General features: G+C 49.8%; 2 protein-coding genes across 5 annotated transcripts; one reads left to right on the forward strand and one right to left on the reverse strand.

Annotated features, from left to right (window-relative positions):
• Positions 1–3,666: 3,666 nt before the first annotated feature.
• Positions 3,667–10,102, reverse strand: LOC149915415 (zinc finger CCCH domain-containing protein 11A-like). 4 transcript variants are annotated; one of them, XR_016458922.1, is made up of 9 exons: positions 8,065–10,102; positions 7,297–7,487; positions 6,885–7,008; positions 6,398–6,460; positions 6,065–6,151; positions 5,459–5,773; positions 5,309–5,358; positions 5,055–5,128; positions 4,558–4,597 (listed from the first exon to the last, which is right to left on the reverse strand). XR_016458922.1 is itself a non-coding variant. In XM_090121485.1 (8 exons), exons 2-8 carry the CDS (start codon positions 7,348–7,350, stop codon positions 4,541–4,543), a joined length of 774 nt encoding a protein of 257 aa, XP_089977611.1. In that variant the 5' UTR covers positions 7,351–7,459; positions 8,314–10,087; the 3' UTR covers positions 3,667–4,540. The 4 variants fall into 4 exon arrangements, 3 of the variants coding, with proteins under 3 accessions (XP_089977611.1, XP_089977609.1, XP_089977610.1); XM_090121485.1 differs by lacking the exon at positions 5,309–5,358 and having other exon boundaries at positions 3,667–4,597; positions 7,297–7,459; positions 8,314–10,087; XM_090121483.1 differs by lacking the exon at positions 5,309–5,358 and having other exon boundaries at positions 3,667–4,597; positions 8,065–10,087.
• Positions 10,103–17,954: 7,852 nt separating this feature from the next.
• Positions 17,955–20,577, forward strand: LOC149915416 (olfactory receptor 14J1-like). The gene has a single exon (XM_090121477.1). The coding sequence runs from the start codon at positions 19,234–19,236 to the stop codon at positions 20,299–20,301; it is 1,068 nt and encodes a 355-aa protein (XP_089977603.1). The 5' UTR covers positions 17,955–19,233; the 3' UTR covers positions 20,302–20,577.
• The last annotated feature ends 2,884 nt before the right edge of the window (positions 20,578–23,461 follow it).

Consider the following 23,461-nt stretch of genomic DNA (forward strand, 5'->3'; position numbering starts at 1 on the left):
TCTCTGTACCAGTGCCTTCCCACTCCCTGAGTAACTACGTTCCTGCTATTGTATAATCCAAATGTCTTGTCTCTTGGTTTAAAATGTTGCCCCATTTTGTATCACGTTCTTCCTAAGCAAAAAGTTGGTCTCTCTCCTGTTTATAAGCTCTCTTTAATTATTTAAATGCTGCAGTGAGGCTTCTCTAGAACTCTCTCCAGACTGACCTCAACCTATCTTCACATGAGAGGTGCTCCAGCACTCTGGTGGTGCTGCTCTGGACCCACTCCAACAGTTTCACATCCTTCTTGTGCTGGCAACCTCAGAGCTGGATGCACTACTCCAGCTGGGGCATTACAAGGGCAGAGTAGAGGGGGACAATTCCTTCCCTCCACTGCTGGGCACTCCTATCTGATGCAGCCTGGAACACAGTTGACCTTCTGGGCTGCGAGAGCACATTGCTGACTCACGTCCAGCTTTTCACTCATCAGGATTCCCAAGTCCTTCTCTGCTGCTGTGTCAATTGCACCCTTCAGCTTGGTGTGATCACCAAACTTGCTAAGGGAACACTTGATCCCATTGTCTATGCCATTCATAAAGATGTTACAGATCACCTGTCCAAAGGACAACATTCGTCACAGGCCTCCATCTGGACATAGGGCTGTAGATTTGACTTGAATATCCAGGAGTGTGTCTACACATCTTTTGGTTACATCTTTTGATTTTGATTTTCATTGCAGGGAAAGAAATTCTCTGGGCAGCCAGTTCCAGTGATCAGCAGCCTCCAGTAAATAAATTCTTCCCTGGACTTGGACGAAATGTTATGTGTTTCATCTGGATCCATTTGCCCCTTGTCCTTTTGCTAGGCATCACTGAGAAGAGCCTGGCTCCCACTTCTTCTGGCCTCCCCTCAGATGTTTATATACACTGTCAAGGTACGTCTCCTTGGAGCTTCTCATCTCCAGGCTGGACATGCCCTGCTCTCATAGCCTCACCTGTTAGGAAGGTGAACCCAGTCCACTTTTTGAAGCTCTTTGTTGGTCCTGTTTCATTAAGCCAGTGCTCCGTGTGTACTGGTGAGTGAGTGATGTTAGCAGTGCTGAACAGAGAGGAACAATCCCCTGCCTTGATCTGCTGGCTATGTTAGCCCTACTGCTGCCCAGCAGCTTTCAACCTTCTTTGCAGAAACAGCACATTGCTAGCTCATGGTGAGCTCGTTGTCCACAAGGAGCCCAAGTTCCTTCTGACAAAGCTGCAGGGAAGATCACAGTCAATCAATCCCCCTCCTGCACTGATGCAGGGTGTTTGTTCTCCCTGTGTACTGAGTCTCCTGTTCCCATAAAATAAAGCCCTGTTGCTGATAACCGCTGCACAAACAATAGCTGACATGCAGGACCTGTCCAGTGCCCAAGCCACTCCTCCTTACCAGCAGGACTGAGAAGAATATGACACTGGTCACTGTGATGTTTGGAATCAAACTCTGTAACCCAAGTAAGATTACAAAGCAGGTCTGGTTTATTCAGCGGTGTGTGTACACTGGGTGCAAGGGGGATAGATCCACATAACTTGCACACCATCTGGAAAAATTGTGCTACAGATATAGGTCAAACTAATACATAATCAATTGTTTTCCCGGAATTTGCATGCGTACTCGTTACACCCTCAAGAGTTCATTAGCATGCAGACCCACCCCTGTTGTGCGCATGCGGTGGGTTGTGGGATGAAGATTTGTTGTCTTCCTCATGAAGGCTTCTGACCTTTCTTGCTGTAAACTTCTGACCTTTCGGGGGGAATCCCTCCAAAGTGGTTTCTTCTAGCTCTGTGGACATCTCATCACCTCCCTGACAAATGTCTCTGTGTTGTACTCAAACCTTATTGGTGTGGCTTCATCCCCCTCACTATCCCAGACCCAGTGTCTGCCATCCCTTATTTTTCTAACAAGCTCTACATTCTTACTTCTATAAACTATCTCTAACTATTGTCCCTTCATCCCCCCTTGTTCTCAGTCACTGTGAAGCTTTCTTACATTTTTATGTTCACTTATGGGGCCCTTCTCACCTTTCAGGACCTGCCCAGGAAATTCCATTCCTAGATGGATATTGTCACATCCCGACAGATGTGATCAACAAAATCTCCATGTTTCTGTCCATGTCTAAGAAAGAGACACAGTCTTTTCTGGGTGTAGTGGTTTTTTGGAGAATGCATGTTCCAGACTGTAGCCTCACTGTAAGCCCCCTGTAGCAGGTGACTCCGAAGAAGAATAATTTTGCATGGGGTCCTGAGCAGCAGCAGGCTTTTGAACAGATAAAAGAGAAGATTGTGGTAAATCCCCCCCCGCTGTGAGGACAGAGCAGGTCCGAGACCGCCTCATGAGACTGAATGTGTACAAGTCTATGGGGCCGGATGGCGTGCATCCCAGGGTTCTGAAGGAGCTGGCTGAGGTGGTTGCCGAGCCGCTCTCCATCATATTTGAGAAGTCGTGGCTGTCTGGTGTGGTCCCAGATGACTGGAGGAAGGGTCACGTCACTCCCATTTACAAGAAAGGGAGCAAGGAGGACCCCAGGAACTACAGGCCGGTGAGTCTCACCTCTGTGCCTGGGAAGATGATGGAACAGATCATCCTAGATGACATGCTTGATCACATGAGGAAAGGGCGTGTGATCCGAGACAGCCAGCACGGCTTCACCAGAGGAAGGTCATGCTTGACCAATCTGGTGGCCTTTTATGATGGAGTGACGGCATCGGTGGACAAGGGAAAGGCGACCAATGTCATTTACCTGGACTTGAGCAAGGCCTTTGACATGGTCCCCCACCACATCCTTCTCTCCAAACCGGAGGGATGTGGATTTGATGGGTGGACCACTCGATGGATAAGAAACTGGTTGAAAGGCCGCAGACAGAGGGTGGCCATCAATGGCTCCATGTCCAGGTGGAGGCCAGTAACGAGCGGCGTCCCCCAGGGGTCTGTCTTGGGACCGGTGCTCTTTAACATCTTTATCAATGACATCGATGACGGAATCGAGTGCACCCTCAGCAAGTTTGCTGAAGACACCAAGCTGAGTGGTGTGGTTGACACGGTTGAAGGACGGGATGCCATTCAGAGGGACCTCGAGAGGCTAGAAAGGTGGGCCCGGGTGAACCTGATGAGGTTCAACTCGGCAAAGTGCAGAGTTTTGCACTTGGGCCGGAGGAATCCCAAGCATCCCTACAGATTGGAAGGAGAGGTCCTTGAGAGCAGCCCTGTGGAGAAGGACCTGGGGGTCTTGATAGATGAAAAACTTAACATGAGCCAGCAGTGTGCCCTTGCGGCTCGGAAGGCAAATGGGATCTTGGGCTCCATCAGAAGAGGGGTGGCCAGCAGGGACAGAGAGGTGATTGTTCCCCTCTACTCTGCTCTTGTGAGGCCCCATCTGGAATACTGCGTCCAGGTCTGGAGCCCCCAGTACAAGAAAGACAGGGAGCTGTTGGAGAGGGTCCAGAGGAGGGCCACGAAGATGATCAGGGGACTGGAGCACCTCCCCTACGAGGACAGGCTGAAAGAGCTGGGCTTGTTCAGCCTGGAGAAAAGAAGGCTGCGGGGTGACCTCATTGCAGCCTTTCAGTACCTAAAGGGAGCCTACAAAGAGGAGGGGAATCAACTCTTTGAAAGGGTGAGTGACAGCAGGACAAGGGGAAATGGTTTTAAGCTGAGGGAAGGGAGATTTAGGTTGGACGTCAGGGGGAAATTCTTTACGGAGAGAGTGGTGAGGTACTGGAACAGGCTTCCCAGAGAGGTTGTGGATGCCCCGTCCCTGGAGGTGTTCAAAGCCAGATTGGATGGGGCCCTGGGCAGTCTGGTCTAGCATTAGGTGGAATGGTTGGTGGCCCTGCGTGTGGCAAGGGGGTTGGAGATTCATGATCCTTGAGGTCCCTTCCAACCCTGGCAATTCTGTGATTCTGTGAAATCGCTAAATGGTGCTGCAAAAGAAGGCTGCAACAAGGGGCACAGCAATGGAGGGGTTGTGCACGAAGGAAGCAAAGCCTCATGCAAACTGGAGGGCTGCGGGGGGTGGCACGCTACTGGGGCCAAAGCAATGGGGAGGCGGGGTGGGGAAGGGGAAGCAGGAATGGGATCTGGTGGGGGGAGGAGGAGGAAAGCCATGTGGCTGAAGTGTGCAAGATGGGATGGTGCGTTTGCATGGCAGGTGGAAGGGTGGTGGGCTGCACTCGTGTGTGTGTGGCACAGGGGGTGGAGCAGAGTGCAGTGGCCAAGTCCTCCCTAGGCAACGTCAGGTGTCAGCAACAGCAGGAGAACCTCCAAGTTCCACTGCCTCCAAGAAGAACAATGCCAGGATGGCAGCTTGGTGGTCCGAAGCTGCATAGTTTCTACTCTGGACCAGCAGTAGTGCAGCAGCTCATGGAATGCCACTGGACAAATCAGGCCGTGCGCTCTTTGTCAATCTCTAATTGTGACTATTTTTTATTGACTACAACCAAACATGGAGTGCCAAGTTGGGTGGCACTCAGAACGCTGCCCTGTAACTCTGCGTGCTGCAGCCGCTGCCTTCTGATGCTCTTCCTCTCAGTCCTTCAGCTGCAGCTTCTGCATCATCTCCACAAGGGTGTTCATTGCGGATGACTGGAAAGAAATAAGGCAAGTATAGAGATAGGACAGAAACAATCTAGGGCGATCTCATTAAGAAAGTCTGATCAGTAAACCTTCCAGAACGGCCCCATGCAGCCCAGCACGTTCCTGCCATTCAGGTCACTGACATTCCTTCCCATAACACGCTGTCTATGGTAAGATTCATGCTCTGCTGGGGGAACGAGGTCCCAAAGGTCGCAGTGCCCGACATGGCAAGGCTCTTTATCACAGAAAAACCCTCCAGCCGTTACCAACAGTGTCCTTCTCAAGCCAGAGGAAGGCATCCAAGCTCCCCTAGGCAGCTGTCACTGACAGTGTGATTTCCTTAAACATACAGCTGGGTGTTTTTCTATTACATTGCTTGCCTTGGGATTCTGCAATATCCTTCATGTCTGACAGGCAGAGGCACTGAGAACAACAAGAGCCGTGTCTGTGCTCACCAAGGACTCACCTCTGCACGTGCAGCGGCAGCTCTCAGAGAAGCCTTCTTCAATTCCACTCTTCTCTCTTTTCGTTGTCTTCTTGCTATAAAGCAAGAATAAAACTGAATTCGTTCTGTCAGCAGCAAAACTGCAGAAACATGGGTACCATAAAAACAGATGGCAGAAAAAAGACAAAGGAAATTGGAAGCCTCTCAGTGAATGACATTTCCAGTGGAAAGGTGCAGAAGACTACCATGGAGTTAATGGAGTCGGGGTTACATACTGTGGCACCTCACTGCCTTTGGACTTTGTAGGCTTCAACTCTTTTCCCCTCTGCAGAGAAGGAAAAAGCAAAGCAAACCCTATGCAACTTCAGTGTGCTTGATAAGGGCAGCACCTACCCTACAGGGTGGGTACCACAGCACCTTCTTACCTCTTAGCTTGGAGCTCCGTGCTGCAGCAGGCCCAGGCTGTGCTGCTGGAGCCGGCACGCTGTCTCCGCTCTGACCCCTCGCTCTTTTGGTAGCAGGCAACTGCGCTGCTGTTTGCTGCTCTTCTTCCAAGCCCTTGCGTTTACATCCAGCCAGGGACTTGGAGACAGAGCGGGGGCACGCTGCAGGGGAAGGTCTTCTCCCTGAGCTGGGACCTGCTGTTGTAGGAAGCCCTCCAGCCTGGAGATGAGCTCTCTCAGAAAGGACTTCCTGCACCGCTTTCGTGTAGATCTTTCCATTGGGCTCAGCACCTATCTCTGGCAAGAAAGAAGAAGCAAGAAGATATAACAAGAGTCCAATACTACTTTCGGTCTGCAAAATGGGTCACAATGCTAGCACATCTCATCTGCAGTGTTCACAGTCACGGATCTTAGGATCGTGGATGAACTGTGGGTTTGTATTTCAAATCAGCACAGGAAAGGTAACTATAAGTCCCGGGGATTAAGACCCCAAGCAACACGCAGTGAGAACAGTCCCAGGAAGAACAGACAGAAAGCCTAGTTAGAAAGACAGTGCACCAAACCCAGATGCCTGTTGTGCGTCTGTACCTCTCTTGGGTGCCATGTCATGGTCTGTAGCTTCCCCCTGCCTTTCTGCAAGGCTGCGCTTCAGAGGAAGGCCACTGGCATCAGCTTCTGACAGAAAGGAAACAAGAAAGACATGAAGAACATCTCTTTGGAGGAAGACTTTAGCACAGTCAGACACAAATTTCTGGTCTTCAAGCATAGTTTCTTCCATTTGCCTTTCTGCTGATTCAACACTGTGCCATTTCTGCAGTCAACACAGATCTGCAGTGTCCTTTCCTCTCCATCACACACAGCCCTGCATGCAGCCCTATTTAGAGGCAGGTACGCACACCACAGCTCACAAGAGCTGCTTACCTGCGGAGGCTTTCCGCTTCCCCCCTTGCCCAGCACCATTCCACAGACGCGCAGGCTCCGTCCCTACAACAAAATACAATTTGCTGATTTAACAGAAACCAGTAGCCTGTAGAAGTATTGTCCTGTCAGACCAAATCCATCCCCAAAACAACAAAAAACCAAAAGTCTCATTCTTGCTCAGATGACAGCAGAAGAACCCCAGCCTCCCTGACAGCTCTACATTTGACAGAGCAGAGGTGCATCACCAAACAAAACACTATCAGGTGCAAAAGTTGAGACACATTTTGTGGCTCTAAAAGGAATTCACTCGACTCTAAGCATTTATATGCAGACTTCTGCCTCACTGCTGCCACCAACTGCCGCTGTCGGTCTCTCCAACACTTCCACAGTGGCTTATTTGACATCCCCTGCAGCACTGCACCCACTCAGAAGTAATACTCAAAATTCATTCCTCCATCCTTCATAACAGAGGCCTCAAGAAACTCACTTTTGCGTGGCAGTAAGGACGCTCTGTTCCCATCGCGTCCCTCTGCGCGCTGCAAGATGCGGTTGGATCTCCGGCAGCCTGCTGGCTGCTGCTCCCAAACACGGGGAAGCGCGCTGCGCTGCTTCTGGGGAGAGAAAGGAAGAAACGTCAGTGGGAACGGGCAGCCAAGGTTTGCAGAGAGGTTCCAGATTGTGCCAGAGATAGATTATCAGAGTGCTGAGAGATTAATTATCACTAAGGGAAAATACAGCCTAAGCCATGTCCACGTCATTAGCCCAGACTGTCAGCAGGGAGCGCAAAATCCAAGTGGTTTTTGAGGTGACAAAGGACCAGTAGGGCTCCTCCTGCTCCACCCCTTCCCTTAAACATGGGAAAAAGAAAGAAACATCAAGCAAAGGAAACCCAGCCATACCTTTCCTCTCACAGAGCAGGAATTAGAACCACGGTCATCTCCTTGCTGAGCCATGATGGCTGAAGTGTCAGAGGAAGACTTGCAAGGTCTGAGGGTTCTCTCCACAGGAACCTCCTTCGCTCTTAGAAGGAGCTGGCTTCACTCGTTCTTCAACTGCCTTGATCTCCGAGTTCTCCTTTTGGACAGGAACCCTTACAGAAAGTATCAGCAAGTGAAAAATCATGAGGAAGAAGCATTTTCCCAGCTTTCTTCTGCTACGCAATGTAGTCTCTTGAGGAGGGCAATGCATGGACCTCAGCTGTCTGCAAGAATTGCCCATCACTAGCTGCAGCTTGTGTCTGACTGCCATGGCTTCTGTCAGCAAGTGCCCCCAGGTCCCCTTTTCCCCCACAGGTGTGCTGACCGTCCATGTGCCCAGCTGAGCACCCGGCTCTCTGCCGTGACTTCAGCGCGGTTTGCTGAAACACCTGCTGGGTATGGCACACCAAGCAATCCATGGAGCAGTGAGACACAAGTTGCACTCTATGAAGTCTGCACTCTGCTTCCTTTTTTAGGTCTGACATGAAGGTGGGGGCCTGGCAGCAATTTTCCAGGGGAGGAATGACATTTCGTCATCCTCACCGGAACATGGGATGGAATCTCAAGAAGAACATGTTTCCTCTGGAAACAGCCATTCAGAAGGGCAGCGCTGGAGCTGAGAACTCCTCCCCAGTCCAGCTTTTCTGCTGAGACACCACTGGCAACCACCCAGCACCAAACCCAGCTCACCTGGTCAGCCTGCTCAGTCTGTGCTGTGCCCAGCTCACACACACCGCAGTGGTGCTTCCAATGGGCTCTCACAGGGTGATCTCTCTCAAGAAAAGCACAGAGCTCAGTCTCCGTGTGCAGCACGCTCACGAGAGCACCAGCTCTGCTCACCAGCTGTGGCACAAACGCTCCCACCCCAGCAACCATTGTGACCTCAGAGAGTGCCTGCATCACTTCTGTGCTTTCATCATAAGCAAAGGGAGTGGTCACCTCCTAGATCCAAATTTTAGGAAATCAACACCAGGGTCACCCAGTGGGGTGAATGGGGTTAACTGAATGGGGGTTAATTGAAGTAAAGCAACAGAGAAGTGAACATGACTCTTATGCAGCCCAATAAAAACTCAATATGGCCTCGTTGTGGTCAGTAGAGTCCCAGAGGAACTAGTAGGAACTGGGAGGAGTGCACACCAGTATAGACCAGAAAAGTCCAGTATGGCTAAGTAAAAACCAGTAAGGACCAGTATGGCCTCAGAGTGGTCAATGGAGTCCTATAGGAATCAGTAGAAACCAATAGGAAGGCACATCTGTGTGCCCTGGGGCCGGAGCTGGCCTGTGCCTCTGGCTTTGGGCCCCAGGGCTGGTGCCGGCCTCTCGGGCTGCAGATGTGGCTTTAGGCCCTTGGCCTGGTTCCGGCCTCTCGGGCTGTGGCTGCACCTTCAGGCCCCGGGGCCGGCGTAGGCCTTTGTGGCTGTGGTTTAGACCCGAAGCTGGTGCTGGCCTCTTGTGCCTGGCTTTAGGCCCTGGAGCCGGTGTCAGCCTTTCAGGCTGTGGATTGAAGTCCTGGGGACAGTGCCGGCTTCTCCAGCTTCGGCTTTAGGCCACAGCAGTGGTGCCAGCCTCTCTGGCTGTGGTTGTGGCTTTAGGACCTGGGGCCAGTGCAGGCCTCTCCAGCTGTGGCTTTGTCTTTAGGCCCTTGGCCTGGTTCCGGCTTCTCTGGCTGTGCTTCAGGCGCAGGGGCTGGTGCCGACCTTTCAGGATTTGGCTTTAGGCTCCACAGCTGGTGCCAGCCTGTTCGGCTGTAGATGTGGCTTTAAGCCCCATCTGGTCTGGTGCTGGCCTCTGTGGCTATAACTGTGGCATTATGGCCCAGGGCTGGTGCTGGGCTCTCTGGCTGGGGCTTCAGACTTCAGGGCCAGCGCAGACCTCTCTGGCTGTGGCTTTATACCCCAGGACTTGTGCCAGCCTCTCTGGCTGGGGCTGTGGCTTTATGCCCCAGAGTTGGTGCTGGCCACTCTGGCTGTGGCTTCAGGTCCTGTGGCCACTGCCAGTCTCTCTGGCTCTGTTTTTAGGCCTCAGGGCCAGTCCTGGCTTCTCTAGCAGCATCTTTAGGCCCCAGGACGTGTGTCAGCCTCTCTAACTGGACTGTGGCTTTAAGCATTTGGACTGGAAAGCACTCTATGGCCAGGCGCTGCTCAAATACTGGGCCTCCATTTCCTCCTGGGTATCCACACGTGCTCTGAGTCTCCTGCAGCTTTCTGCAGGGTTTGTAGCTTCCTGCTGAGGAGCTCCTCGTGTTCTTCTGCAACTGCCCCCCAACATCACTACTGCCTCCCCTGGTACCGTACTGGGAGATGCTTCAGAGTCCATTAGCCTGCACTTCCTTCCTCCCATCAGCAGCTGCTCCTACACAAACCTTCATTCACACTGGGATGCCGTCCACTTCTAGCACCAGCTGACCTGCAAGACAGAGGATTAGCACAAATGCAGAAGCCCAAGGCTGTGCCACCACCATGTGCTGCAGCCTTGGGAAGTCAGCTACAACTGCAAACTTTGTTAAAATTAAAACAGGCACCGTAAATTAAGTATGACTTCTGAACTGAAGTAATTGCCACAATCAGAAATAAATACTGAAATCGCTTACTTAACTGTAGGTGGTTACTACGAGTTCTTTGCCTCGGTCTTCACTTGCAGCCAGGACTCCAGTACTCCTTCCGTCCCTGAGCCCTGCATCCCTACACCTCTGGGTGGGGACTGGGGTGGTAAATCCCCCCCCGCTGTGAGGGCAGAGCAGGTCCGAGACTGCCTCATGAGATTGAATGTGTACAAGTATATGGGGCCGGATGGCGTGCATCCCAGGTTTCTGAAGGAGCTGGCTGAGGTGGTTGCTGAGCCGCTCTCCATCATATTTGAGAAGTCGTGGCTGTCTGGTGTGGTCCCGGATGACTGGAGGAAGGGTCACGTCACTCCCATTTACAAGAAAGGGAGCAAGGAGGACCCCGGGAACTACAGGCCGGTGAGTCTCACCTCTGTGCCTGGGAAGATCATGGAACAGATCATCCTAGATGACATGCTTGATCACATGAGGAAAGGGCGTGTGATCCGTGACAGCCAGCACGGCTTCACCAGAGGAAGGTCATGCTTGACCAATCTGGTGGCCTTTTATGATGGAGTGACGGCATCAGTGGACAAGGGAAAGGCGACCAATGTCATTTACCTGGACTTGAGCAAGGCCTTTGACATGGTCCCCCACCACATCCTTCTCTCCAAACTGGAGGGATGTGGATTTGATGGGTGGACCACTCGATGGATAAGAAACTGGTTGAAAGGCCGCAGACAGAGGGTGGCCATCAATGGCTCCATGTCCAGGTGGAGGCCGGTAACGAGCGGCGTCCCCCAGGGGTCTGTCTTGGGACCGGTGCTCTTTAACATCTTTATCAATGACATCGATGACAGAATCGAGTGCACCCTCAGCAAGTTTGCTGAAGACACCAAGCTGAGTGGTGTGGTTGACACGGTTGAAGGACGGGATGCCATTCAGAGGGACCTCGAGAGGCTAGAAAGGTGGGCCCGGGTGAACCTGATGAGGTTCAACTCGGCAAAGTGCAGAGTTTTGCACTTGGGCCGGAGGAATCCCAAGCATCCCTACAGATTGGAAGGAGAGGTCCTTGAGAGCAGCCCTGTGGAGAAGGACCTGGGGGTCTTGATAGATGAAAAACTTAACATGAGCCAGCAGTGTGCCCTTGCGGCTCGGAAGGCAAATGGGATCTTGGGCTCCATCAGAAGAGGGGTGGCCAGCAGGGACAGAGAGGTGATTGTTCCCCTCTACTCTGCTCTTGTGAGGCCCCATCTGGAATACTGCGTCCAGGTCTGGAGCCCCCAGTACAAGAAAGACAGGGAGCTGTTGGAGAGGGTCCAGAGGAGGGCCACGAAGATGATCAGGGGACTGGAGCACCTCCCCTACGAGGACAGGCTGAAAGAGCTGGGCTTGTTCAGCCTGGAGAAAAGAAGGCTGCGGGGTGACCTCATTGCAGCCTTTCAGTACCTAAAGGGAGCCTACAAAGAGGAGGGGAATCAACTCTTTGAAAGGGTGAGTGACAGCAGGACAAGGGGAAATGGTTTTAAGCTGAGGGAAGGGAGATTTAGGTTGGACGTCAGGGGGAAATTCTTTACGGAGAGAGTGGTGAGGTACTGGAACAGGCTGCCCAGAGAGGTTGTGGATGCCCCGTCCCTGGAGGTGTTCAAAGCCAGATTGGATGGGGTCCTGGGCAGCCTGTTCTAGCATTAGGTGGAATGGTTGGTGGCCCTGCGTGTGGCAAGGGGGTTGGCTATTCATGATCCTTGAGGTCCCTTCCAACCCTGGCAATTCTGTGATTCTGTGATTCTGTGAAGATAGGTCCCACTTGGAGTCTGCAGCGAAGAGCCTCAGGAGAGACCCGAAGCTGACTCCTGGGATTCTGGAGTCGAGTGTACAGGGGGTCCGAAAAGTGCTACACTCCAACTGAGAAGGAGATCTTAGCTGCGTATGAGGGAGTTCAGGCTGCTTCTGAAGTAATCAGTACTGAACCTCCAAGCTCCTTTGGCACCTTGACTGCCAGTGTTGAACTGGATGTTCAAGGGAAAGCTTCCCTCCATCCATCATGATATTGATGCCACTTGGAGTAAGCTGACTGCGCTGATTACACAATGAGCGCAGATGGGGAACCACAGCCATCCAGGAATCCTGGAGGTGATCATGGACTGGTCTGAACATAAAAATGTTTGGAACGTCATGAGCAGAAGAAGTATTGTGTGCTAAAGAGGCATCACCATACAATGAAATACCAGAAAATGAAAAGAAATATGCCCTGTTCACTGATGGATCGTGTCATATTGTGGGGAAGCATCACAGATGCTGTGTGGAGCCCCACACGATGAGTTGCAGAGGCCACTGAAGGGAAAGGAGTATCAAGCCAATTTGCAGACGTAAAGGCTGTCCAGGTGGCCATAGATGTTGCTGAACAGGAGAGGTGGCCAATGCCTTATCTTTACACTGACTCATGGATGGTGGCAAATGCTCTATGGGGGTGGTTACAGCAGTGGGAGCACAATAACTGGCAGTGGAGGGGTAAACCCATTTGGGCTGCTGAAATGTGGAAAGATATTGCTGCCCAAATAAAGACTATGGTTGTAAAGGTGCACCATGTAGATGCTCATGTGCCCAAGAGTCGGGCTACTGAAGAACAGCAAAATAACCATTAGGTAGACCAAGCTGCCAAAATTGAGGTGGCTCAAATAGACGTGGACTGGCAGAAAACAAGGGTGAATTATTTCTAGCTCGGTGGGCCCTTGAGACCTCGGGCCATCAAGGGAGAGATGTAACACATAAGTGGGCTAGAGACCGAGGGGTGGGCTTAACAATGGATGCTATTGCACGGGCTATTAATGACTGTGACACATGCGCCACTATTAAACAAGCCAAGAGGATAAAACCTCTCTGGGAGGAAGGGCGATAGCAAAAGTATAAATATGGGGAGCTGTGGCAGCTTGATTCTATCACCTTGCCACGATCTCACAGTGGTAAGTGTTATGTGCTCACCATGGTGGAGGCAACCACTGGGTGGCTTGAAACATATGCAGTACCCCATGCTACCGCCCAAAACACCATATTTGGTGTGGAGAAACAAGTCCTTTGGCGACATGGCACCCCAGAAAGAATTGAGTCAGATAATGGGACTCATTTCAAAAATTCTTTTGGAAATACTTGGGCCAAAGATCATGGCATTGAATGGATTTACCATATTCCCTACCATGCACCAGCCTCTGGTAAAATTGAACGATACAATGGGTTGTTAAAAACTGTGCTGAAAGCAATGGGTGGCGGAACATTTAAGCACTGGGAGAAGCATTTGGCAGAAGCCACCTGATTGGTCAATACCAGAGGATCTATCAGTCGTGATGGTCCTACCCAATCCAGCTCCCTACATTCCGTAGAGGGAGATAAGGTCCCTGTTGTACATGTAAAGAGCATGTTGGGAAAAGCAGTTTGGGTTCTTCCAGCTTCTGGAAAGGGCAAACCTCTCTGCGGTACTGTTTTTGCCCAGGGACCTGAGTCCACTTGGTGGGTAATGCAGAAAAATTGGGATGTTCAATGTGTACCACAAGGAAACTTGATGCTGGGGGAGTGCAGACAGTAATTCTATGTATATGTATATAGACGTGTGCATGTGATGCATTTTTAATCATTTTGTTTGTTTGTGTATGTATGTGTATATATATATATATATATTAAGCATGATGTAATGACGTAGAATAAGGGGTGGAATGTCATGGTTTTATGGTTTTTTTTATTTTCAATATTCCACATCAAAACATCACGTACTGCAATTAAAGTGTTAATGCTCTAATTCTATGTACCTATCCCTATACATTACGGAAGTCATGGGATCTGACCCTTCCGGGTGGGGCGGTCTCTTACTGCCTGGCAGTGGGTGCTGGAGGTGCTTTCCTAGCCGTTCCAAGCTTTTCAGGTTTGACTCGGTCTCAGGAACTCTCTCTCCTATCTTATTTGATTTATTAGTCTCAATTTCAATTAGATTGTATTATATTGTATTATTTTGTATTCCGATATCATAGTTAGTAAAATAAGTTTACCTCCACAGATTGTTGCCGATGTTTTTTTTCCCCCCTTCCTTCCTTCCCATTTTGTGGGGCCAGGCGGGGGGTGGGGAGGGCAGGGGCCTACTGTCCCCCTGTCACGGGCATAAACTGATCTAGTTAACTCTGTGACAGGGGTCTGGAGCACAGGCCTGATGAGGAGTGGCTGAGGGAGCTGGGATTGTTCAGGCTGGAGAAGAGGAGGCTCAGGGCAGACCTTATTGCTCTCTATAACTACCTGAAGGGAGGTTGTAGCGAGCTGGGGGTCGGCCTCTTCTCTCGTGTAACAGTGATAGGACTAGAGGGAATGGCTTCAAGCTGCGCCAGGGAAGATTCAGGCTGGACTTTAGGAAATACTACTTCTCTGAAAGAGTGGTCAGGCACTGGAATGGGCTGCCCAAGGAGGTGGTGGAGTCACCGACCCTGGAGGTGTTCAAGGAGCGTTTGGATGTTGTGTTGAGGGATATGGTTTAGCGAGAACCATTGGTGATAGGTGGATGGTTGGACTGGATGATCTTATATGTCTTTTCCAACCTTAGTGATTCTGTGATTCTGTGATTCTGTGATTATTGGAACTTGCAACATCTCTCCAATGTCCGATGGACTCTTTGATCAACTCCTTAACTGTGATTCTATCTATGCCTTCCTATCTCTGCCTAACATATTTCTTGCACAAATATTCCCAAGACAAACCTCATTAGGTGCGGCTTGGACAAGGCATGCAGTGGATTACATTGCTCTACAGTTCATTCAATTGCATCATGTTTAAAACTATTGGCAAAAAAAAGAAAAAAAAAAAAAAGAGAAATCTTTCACTACCCATGTGCAGCTGGTTGTCTGAGGAAAGCCAGTAGGAGATGGTGCAAACGAGGTTTAGCACTGAGTGGGTGAATGCAGAGGAGAAAAGTGATGTGAGGAAAACTGATGCAAGTTCCATGGGGACAATGGGAATAGAAATGGGGTTGGGTACCTGCAGAGGACATTTGTCCACACAGTGGCGGGGCAAAGCTCGTTAGGGGACATCCTGGATCAATACCATTTACAAAGTGCTGCTGCAACTTCTTGTTTAAACCCAACTATAAATAAATAAATAAATAGTTTTCATAAATGCCCATCATTCTCTTCCTCTTTAAGGTCTTTTCAGATACCTCTCCAATTTGCTGTACAAGTTCTGAACACCTGAAGAAGATGACAGGAAGGCACAAGGCACAGGAAGGCTCTTCAGGTTGTAATGGGTCCCACGGGGCATTTGCTGCTGAGTCCATCAACCTCCAGTGCACAGAGAAGATTGCATGAAGTGCTCAAGAAGACAAAGTCAGAAGGAACAGTGAAGTTTCTTGGAGTATTAATGGGCCCCACTGAGGGCCATTGACAAGCAAGCTTCCCCAGGGACTTGTTAGAGCAGATAATTGGAAGCCATGATTACAGGCAGACCAAGGCACTGGGATGGTGGCTGTGATGCTGAGCAAAGCCTCCTTTGTCTTGTGAAGCAGAAAGGCCAAGGCCTGATCCCCAGAGCCTTGGCAGGGAGATCGTGTCCCTCCTGCTGGCTCAGGGCCCTTCCTGGGGCAGTGGGATGGAGGTTTGTCTGATGTCAAATGAAAGACTGTGGGACAGCAGCTGCCAGACTCTGCATGGGGTGCAAGGATGCCGTGAGGCCCAAGTGCCATGTGGGCAGTGTGTCTCATCCCAGGATGTGGGATGTGAGAATGGCCCAGTCTGAACAAGCAGTCAATCTCAATGAAATTCTGAACATCAGCTCTCTCAGTTCTAGTGCCCTCCTTTGGACAGTCTCCTATAGTTTTAAGTCTTTTATGTTCTACGGTGCCCTGAAGTGCACCCAGTGCTCCAGGTGAGGTTGCAGCAGAGTAGAGCAGATGAGGACAATCCCTTCCCTCACCTAGCTGGCAATGCCATGCTCAATGAACCCCAGGGGACAGTTGGCCTTCCTGGCTGCCTGGGCACACTGCTGACTCACGTTCCATTTGATGTTGGCCAGGACCCCCAATCCCTTTCAGTGGCACTGCTCTCCAGTGTCCCATATCCAGTTAATGTGTACGTCCAGGGTTGCCCACACCCAGGTGCAGAATTGGGGACTTGTGCTGGTTATACTTCATGTGCATTTTTTGTTTACCCAGTTCTCTTACTTGTCCACAATGCTTTCAAAGTGTTCTCTACCCTCAGTAGAGGAAACAGCTGTACCCAGCTTGATATCATCAACAAATGTACTCAAAACATCTTCTAGTCCTACATGCAAGTCCTTGATGCAAACATTATAGAGAAGTGGCCCTCAAATGGAGCCCTGGGGAACCCTGCTAGTGAACATCCACCAGCCTGATAGAACCCCATTTAATGTAACCCTTTAGAGCCAGACCCATCGGCCAACTGCTCACACATTAGATTATATTTCTGTCTAGCCCAGTGCAGGAAAAATTGGTCCAGAAGAATTATCTAAGTAACAGTATCAGTAGCTCCAGTGAAATCCTCAATGATAACCTCAACTGGCTTCCCTTGGTCAACTAGAAGTGTGACCTTGTCATAAAAGGACATTAAGTTTAATAAGACCTACCCCTCATGGATGTGTGTTGGCTGTGACCAGTGACAGAATTGTCCTTCAGGTGTTTCTCGGTAACTCCCAGCATCATTTTTTTCCATAATTATGCCAGGTACTTAAGAGAGTCTGCCAGCTTTGTAATTGCCTATGTCCTTTTTCTTGCTCTTGTTTAAAACTGTCTCACAGATTTTCCACCACAGTTTACAAGCACGAGCACATAGCTAGGATCACCCCAGGCACCTTGGTCATCACTGTGTCTGTGTGTGAGCAGTGCAGTCCCTGTTGAATAAAGAGCAAGGATTCAGACGAGGGGCTCACACACAGACACCTCAGTGTGCACATCTGAACTCAGCTAAGGAGACTCCCAGCTCCCATGGTTCTGTGAAGGACAGAATCCCACTTCAGCCCCAGGGTTTCCATCAGCTGATGAGTTGCCTAATTTTAGGCTAAGGATGTGATGGCCTGATAGTAATTGGACAAATTGAAATGGCTTTTAAATTGTGTTAGAAAGAAACTTCTTACACGCAGGCACTGGAAAATGTTGCCCAAAGAGACTGTGGATGATCCATCCCTGCATGCATTCAAGATCAGGATGGATTGGATGCTGGACAGTCTGATCTGGTTGTTGGCAACCCGGTCCATGGCTGGGGGCTTGGAAGTAGGTGATCTTCAAAGTCCCCTCCAGCCAAAGCCTTTCTATGATTCTGTAATCTTATGACTGCATTTACAAGTCATGAATGGAGGATTTCCAGATTTGCCATTTGTTTCTCTCATGATCAAATTTCTTCTTGCAGGAACAACTGTGTTTCTGTAATCCAGTGGATGTGTTGGTTAGTTGAGCTGACTTTGAAGTACGTTCTATAGTGATGACCCTGTTGAGTTGGAGGAGCTCTCAGTTCAGGAGGGCCATGGATATCTCCACGGAGAGAAGGAAATCACATCATCTGCTGCTGAGCTGTGCTGGGCTCCTGGAACAAAGGGAGGTCCTACAAATGGGCAGCACCGCAGAGAGACAACTGTGCCCAGGAGCAGCTCCAGTGCAGCACGCAGCAGGGCTGGGGGCATGATCTGCAGGTGACAGGGACAGAAGAAGGAGACCTTACAGGCTGTGTGACACGTTAGGCTGCAAACTCACTAAAGGAGCATTGCTCACAGCCCTTGACAAGGTAAGACTCTCACTGAAGGTAATGCAGCTGCTTTTCCTGGAGGGATCACTAAATCTGGGACATCCCAGTACAGGTCAGGCTGCATAAACTGTTTCTTGATCATGGAAAAAGACCTGCTCCAGCTGAAAGCTTCTGTGCTGCAGCATCAGAGCACAGCCCTGAGGGCTGCGTGTCCCAGGACGGCTGCAGGCTGTGCAGCCGGGGCTGCAGCCGGGTGCCCAGGGCTGTCCTGCAGAGCAGGTCCCTGCTGTGCCCCAGGAGCTGTGTGCCGGGGCAGGGACTCTGCCGCCTGCCAGGCTCAGCACTCCGCACTTAGCACTCAGCCTGCCTGGGGAGCTGCCCAGGGCACTGTGGGGAGACGTGTGGGGGGATGGAGCCCCCCGGCAGGGCAGGGCAGGGCAGGGCAGGGCAGGGGCCTTCTGCTGCCACAGCTGCTGCCTGGGGCAGGGGGATCACAGATAGAGTGCACCACAGGGCACTGCCAGGGACCTTTGTATAAGGATAACAAAAGCGGGAATTTTAGGCCAACTTTTCTCTCTCCTGCTTCTATGGAAGGGTAAATCATTTGTCAATTTTGAGCACATCAACTGATAATCCTGAAGTGCCGACACTTTCCTCATAGGAAACTTCCACCCAGAAACATCTCTGTCCTCATGATCATCATGTCCGATGCATGAATCACCTCCTGTGCAGACAGAGCTCCAGAGAGCAGAGCAGAGCATCTCCCTAGGCACATGCCCATCACCCTCTGCAGTCCACAGGGCCTGAAAGTGACTGCCTCGGACTGTGGGCAACGCAGTCTGTGAGGCTGGGAAGGAGTTAGCTTTGCCTTATTTGAGATGCCATCTCCCTGATGTGTCCTTCATAACTGTGAGCTGGCCTTAAGGATGCAAATCTTTCCTATAGCCTGGAGAGCCAAGACCAGGGGTGAAGCAGAGAAGGGCTATGTGCAAGGAAATGCTGTGTTGTTGATGAAATGACTGGTAGGAATCCTTTGCAAGAGTGTGATGATGAAACCTTGCTCAGATCCCTGGAGAAACGGTGAATATTTGTTATGGGCAGTGCATTCTTGTTCTCTCAGCAGGATCTGGCTTCTTTATATGTAACACAGAAGTGCAATCATCTTCCATCTTCAAAATTTACAAACTCAAAGCAGTTGGAAGCAAGTCCAACCACCTCCCCTTACCCTGCAGTAAGCAGAGGTGAATCCCTTTGCCTCTCAACTTTCACTCACAGCCTTCTATGCTGAGTGCAGCAGAAGTGCTCAGGATTTCTTATTTAGGCAAAAACTCCTTGGGCATCATGAGTACGATGAGTATTCGTATGAAAAAAAAAAACAAAAAACCTAACATTAAAACTTCTATTTGCTTCCCACACATTTCTGGCATAAATTGTGCAGATGCTAAAAAGTACTTCTGCATTAGAAGTGATTTCATCTGACGCATTCTGGAAAGAAAATCTGTCCCCACAACACCACTACATTCCCATGTACCCACAGGGACAAAACTGCTTCCTTCAGAGACAAAGGGCAGAATAACTCCTGGCAAACTCAACCTCATGAAATGTATCTCAAATCACGGAGCTGAATGCACACTTTCCACACAGAAATTCATTGTCACTGAATTTTGTACTTCTTGGACAGATCTCCATGCCCAGAAGTTCCACATGCCCAACAGCAGCTCCATCAGTGAGTTCCTCCTGCTGGCGTTGGCAGACACGCGGCAGCTGCAGATCCTGCACTTCTGGCTCTTGCTGGGCATCTACCTGGCTGCCCTCCTGGGCAACGGCCTCATCAGCACAGCTGTAGCCTTCGACTCCCATCTGCACACCCCCATGTACTTCTTCCTCCTCAACCTCGCCCTCCTTGACCTGGGCTGCATCTCCACCACTCTCCCCAAAGACATGGCCAATGCCCTCTGGGGCACTAGGCACATCTCCTATGCTGGATGTGCTACACAGACCTTTCTGTTTGTCTTCCTGATATCGGCAGAGTATTGCATTCTCACCATCATGTCCTATGACCGCTACGTTGCCATCTGCAAGCCCCTGCACTACGGGACCTTGATGGACAGCAGAGCTTGTGCCAGCATGGCAGCAGCTGCCTGGGGCACTGGGGTTCTATACGCTGGGATGCAAACTACAAATACATTTTCACTGCCTCTCTGTCATAAGAATGTTTTGGACCAGTTCTTCTGTGAAATCCCTCAGATCCTCAAGCTTTCCTGCTCACGCTTCTTCCTGAGGAAACTAGGGCTTCTTGTGTTTGGTATTTTTGTGCTATTTTGGTGCTTTCTTTTCATTGTTGTGTCCTATGTGCAGATCTTCCGGGCCGTGCTGAGGATGCCCTCTGAGCAGGGACGGCACAAAGCCTTCTCCACATGCCTCCCTCACCTGGCTGTGGTCTCCCTCTTTGTCAGCACTGCCACATTTGCCTATCTGAAGCCCTCGACTCTATCATCCCCATCCCTGGACCTGGTGGTGTCATTTCTGTACTCAGTGGTGCCTCCAGCAGTGAATCCTCTCATTTACAGCATGAGGAACCAGGTGCTCAAGAATGCAGTGAGGAAAATGATGTCATGGTCACATTTCAACAGGCATAAACTTCACATCTGTCTCAACAAATGACTACCAGTGTGTCCCATAACACACCTATATTAAGTTTCTTACAGATTATAATACAGATTTATGTTAATAGCTTCATTTTTCTTTGCTGTTCATAAATATATGTGTGTGTGTAATTATCATTAATGGTTATCATGTTCCTATACATATGTTTGGCTTCCTTATACTTGTACTGAGGCATCACCCTGCTCTCTTTCTCCTGGAGCCCATAGGAACTCTGGGTCAGTGCTGACATTCTCACAGCCTCTGTGTTCCATCTCCATATCTGCAGGCAAATGAGATGCGAGGACCATGGGGCTGATATAGGTTTGATTAGCAAACGGGATCAAAGTATTAGTAAAAGGATCAATATATTACATTAGCAAATAGAATCAGTGTGTGCTCATATTAAATCTTCCCAGTTTAGTTTTGATTGGTGTGTGAACAGCCCTGTTTTTTTCAACAATCCTGTTTCACAGAAGCACTGAAATCACTTTTTTTGCCTCCTCCTGGTGCAAGGACTTGTTCTTGAGTTTGGTATGAACTGTTCGCAGTTATACTGCACCAAGACAGAAAGTTGCTGATTGTGGCAAATCTAGCAGTGGAAATTTGCCAAACTGGGGGAAAAGAGCTAAAAGGTGAGCCAAGGTATACTGTGATGAAGAGGAAGATGAGCTAAAGAGGAGGAAGTATGTGTTGTGAGAAGGAAGACATGATATGAGGGGCTGTGTTGGGGGCACATCTCTGTACCACTGCACGAATGCTGCCCCACAAAGTGCCTGCACTGAGCTGCCGGGGGCTACCTGTGGGGCGGTGGGGCCAGGCTGTCCTGCAGAGGGGTAGGCACACGGAGCCTCATGCTGCAGGGCTGGGATCCCAAAATCACCCTAGAACTCAGCACCCAGCTGTGCTGTGCTCACCTTGCCAGGCTCCCAGGTGCCCCCTGTGCTCCTCTGTCACTGTCCCTCCTCAAAAGGATGGGGGAGAAAACACATCTCAACAATTCCTGGTTTGAGGCATAAAAGTGCTTTATTTTTCCCTTGCTTAAAACCCAATGACAATAAGTTGTGAGTGTTAGTAGCTACATATCAAATGCAGGCTTTTTTTTTTTTTTTTTTTTTCCCCTTTCTTTTTTTTTCCTGCATACTTTGGAACACCTAACCCACAACACATTTGACTGATATTCTATTTTATTTTATGGCTTATCTTCCTCTCTGACCGTGAAATACCCCGGGATATGCAGCTCTTCTTCTCTTCTGAGAACCAGGTATCTGTAAAGTTGCCGGTCCAGTGAACTGGAATATTAGCTATTTAATTACCCGTGCTTTACACGACATTATGATGTATAATACCAATAACAGAAGTATAAAACCGTGAAATGGATGCAGCTAACAGGTTGTGATCAACGGTTCTGGGTCACGGTGGAGGTGGTCACAAGCAGTGTCCCTCAAGGATCCGTCTTGGCACTGCTGCTCTTCATCATCTTCATCAGCAACGTAGATGATGGCATCAAGTGCACCCCCTTCAGGTTTGCCGATGACACCAAGCTGAGCAGTGCAGTTGATCCATTGGAGGGAAGGAAAGCCATCCAGAGGGACCTGGACAGGCTGGAGAAGTGGCCCCATGTGAAACTAATGAGGTTCATCAAGGCCAAGCACAAGGTGATGAACTCGGCCCAGGACAATCCCAGGTGTTTATACAAACTGGGGGAGGATCTCCTTGAGAGCAGCCCTGTGGAGAAGGACTTGGGGGTCCTGGTGGATGAGAAGCTGGACATGAGCCAGCAGTGTGCACTTGCAGCCCGGAAGGCCAACTGTGTGCTGGGCTGCATGAAAAAAGGGGTGGCCAGCAGGGAGAAGGAGGTGATTGTCCCCCTCTACTCGGCTCTTGTGAGGCCCCATCTGCAGTACTGCGTCCAGCCTGGGGCCCCCAGTACAGAAAGGACGTGGAGCTCCAGAGGAGTGGGTCCAGAGGAGGGCCACTAAGGTAATCAGAGTGCTGGGGCATCTCTCCTACGCGGAAAGGTTGAGGGAGCTGGGCTTGTTTAGCTTGGAGAAGAGAAGGCTGCAGGCAGACCTCATTGTGGCCTTTTTCAGTCAGAGGGTGAAGCACAGGGATTGGTTGTCCAAGGAGGCTGTGGATGCCCCATCCCTGGAGGCATTCAAGGCTGGGATGGATGTGACTCTGGACAGCCTGGTCTGGTGGTTGGTGACCCTGCCCGTGGCAGTGGGGTTGAAACTGGATGATCACTGTGGTCCTTTTCAAGCCAGGCCAATCTATGAATCTATGATTCAGTGATAAACTGTGTGTAAACCCGGAGTAAAGTGTGAGTACACTCAGAGTAGTGAGTCAGCAAACCTCGAGTAAGGTCTGAGTAAATCTGAAGTAAAGTGCAAGTAAGCCCAGAGAAAATTTTGTGTAAAGCTGAAGTCAAGTGTGAAGAAACCTGACTAAACTGTTTGTAAACCTGGATACAAGAGTGAGCGATGTCGGAATATTGTGTGAGTAAACCTGGAGTCATGTGTGAGTAAACCCTGAGTAAAGCACGTGTAAACATGGAGTACAGTGAGAACACCTGGAGTAGAGTGTGAGTAAAAGCAAGAGAAAAGACTGAGTAAACCAGGAGAAGCGTGTGAGCAAACCCAAAGTAAATTGAGAGTAAACCCAGAGTAAAGAGTGAGTAAACCTGGAGTAAAGTGTGAGTAAAATCCAGTGTAAGGTGTGGGAACACAGTATGAAGTGTGAGTATAGCCGAAGTTCAGTGTGAGTAAACGTGGAGTAAAGTTAGAATAAGATCCAGTGTAAGGTGTGAGAACACTCTGAGTAGTGTGTGAATACACCTGGAGTATCGTGTGAGGAAATCCAAAGAAAAGTGTGAATAAACCTGTAGAAAAACAAAACAAAACAAAACAAAAAAAAACCCTAAAATAAAAACCAGAGAAAAGTAAGAGTAAACCCAGAGTAAAGTGTGAGTTTACACAGAGTAAATTCAGAATAAACCTGGAATAATGTTTGAGTAAACACAGATAAAAGTGTGAGTAAGCCTGAAGAAAAGTTGGAGTAAACCTGAAGTGTGTGTACACTGGGAGTGGAGTGTGTGTGATCCTGAAGTAACTGAGTAAACATGAAATCAAGTGTGAGAAAAACCATATTGTGAATGCACCCAGTGCAGAGTGTGAGAAAA

This window comes from Phasianus colchicus, chromosome 19, assembly GCF_987193195.1.
Source record: "Phasianus colchicus chromosome 19, bPhaCol1.hap1.1, whole genome shotgun sequence".
Lineage (NCBI taxonomy): Eukaryota > Metazoa > Chordata > Aves > Galliformes > Phasianidae > Phasianus > Phasianus colchicus.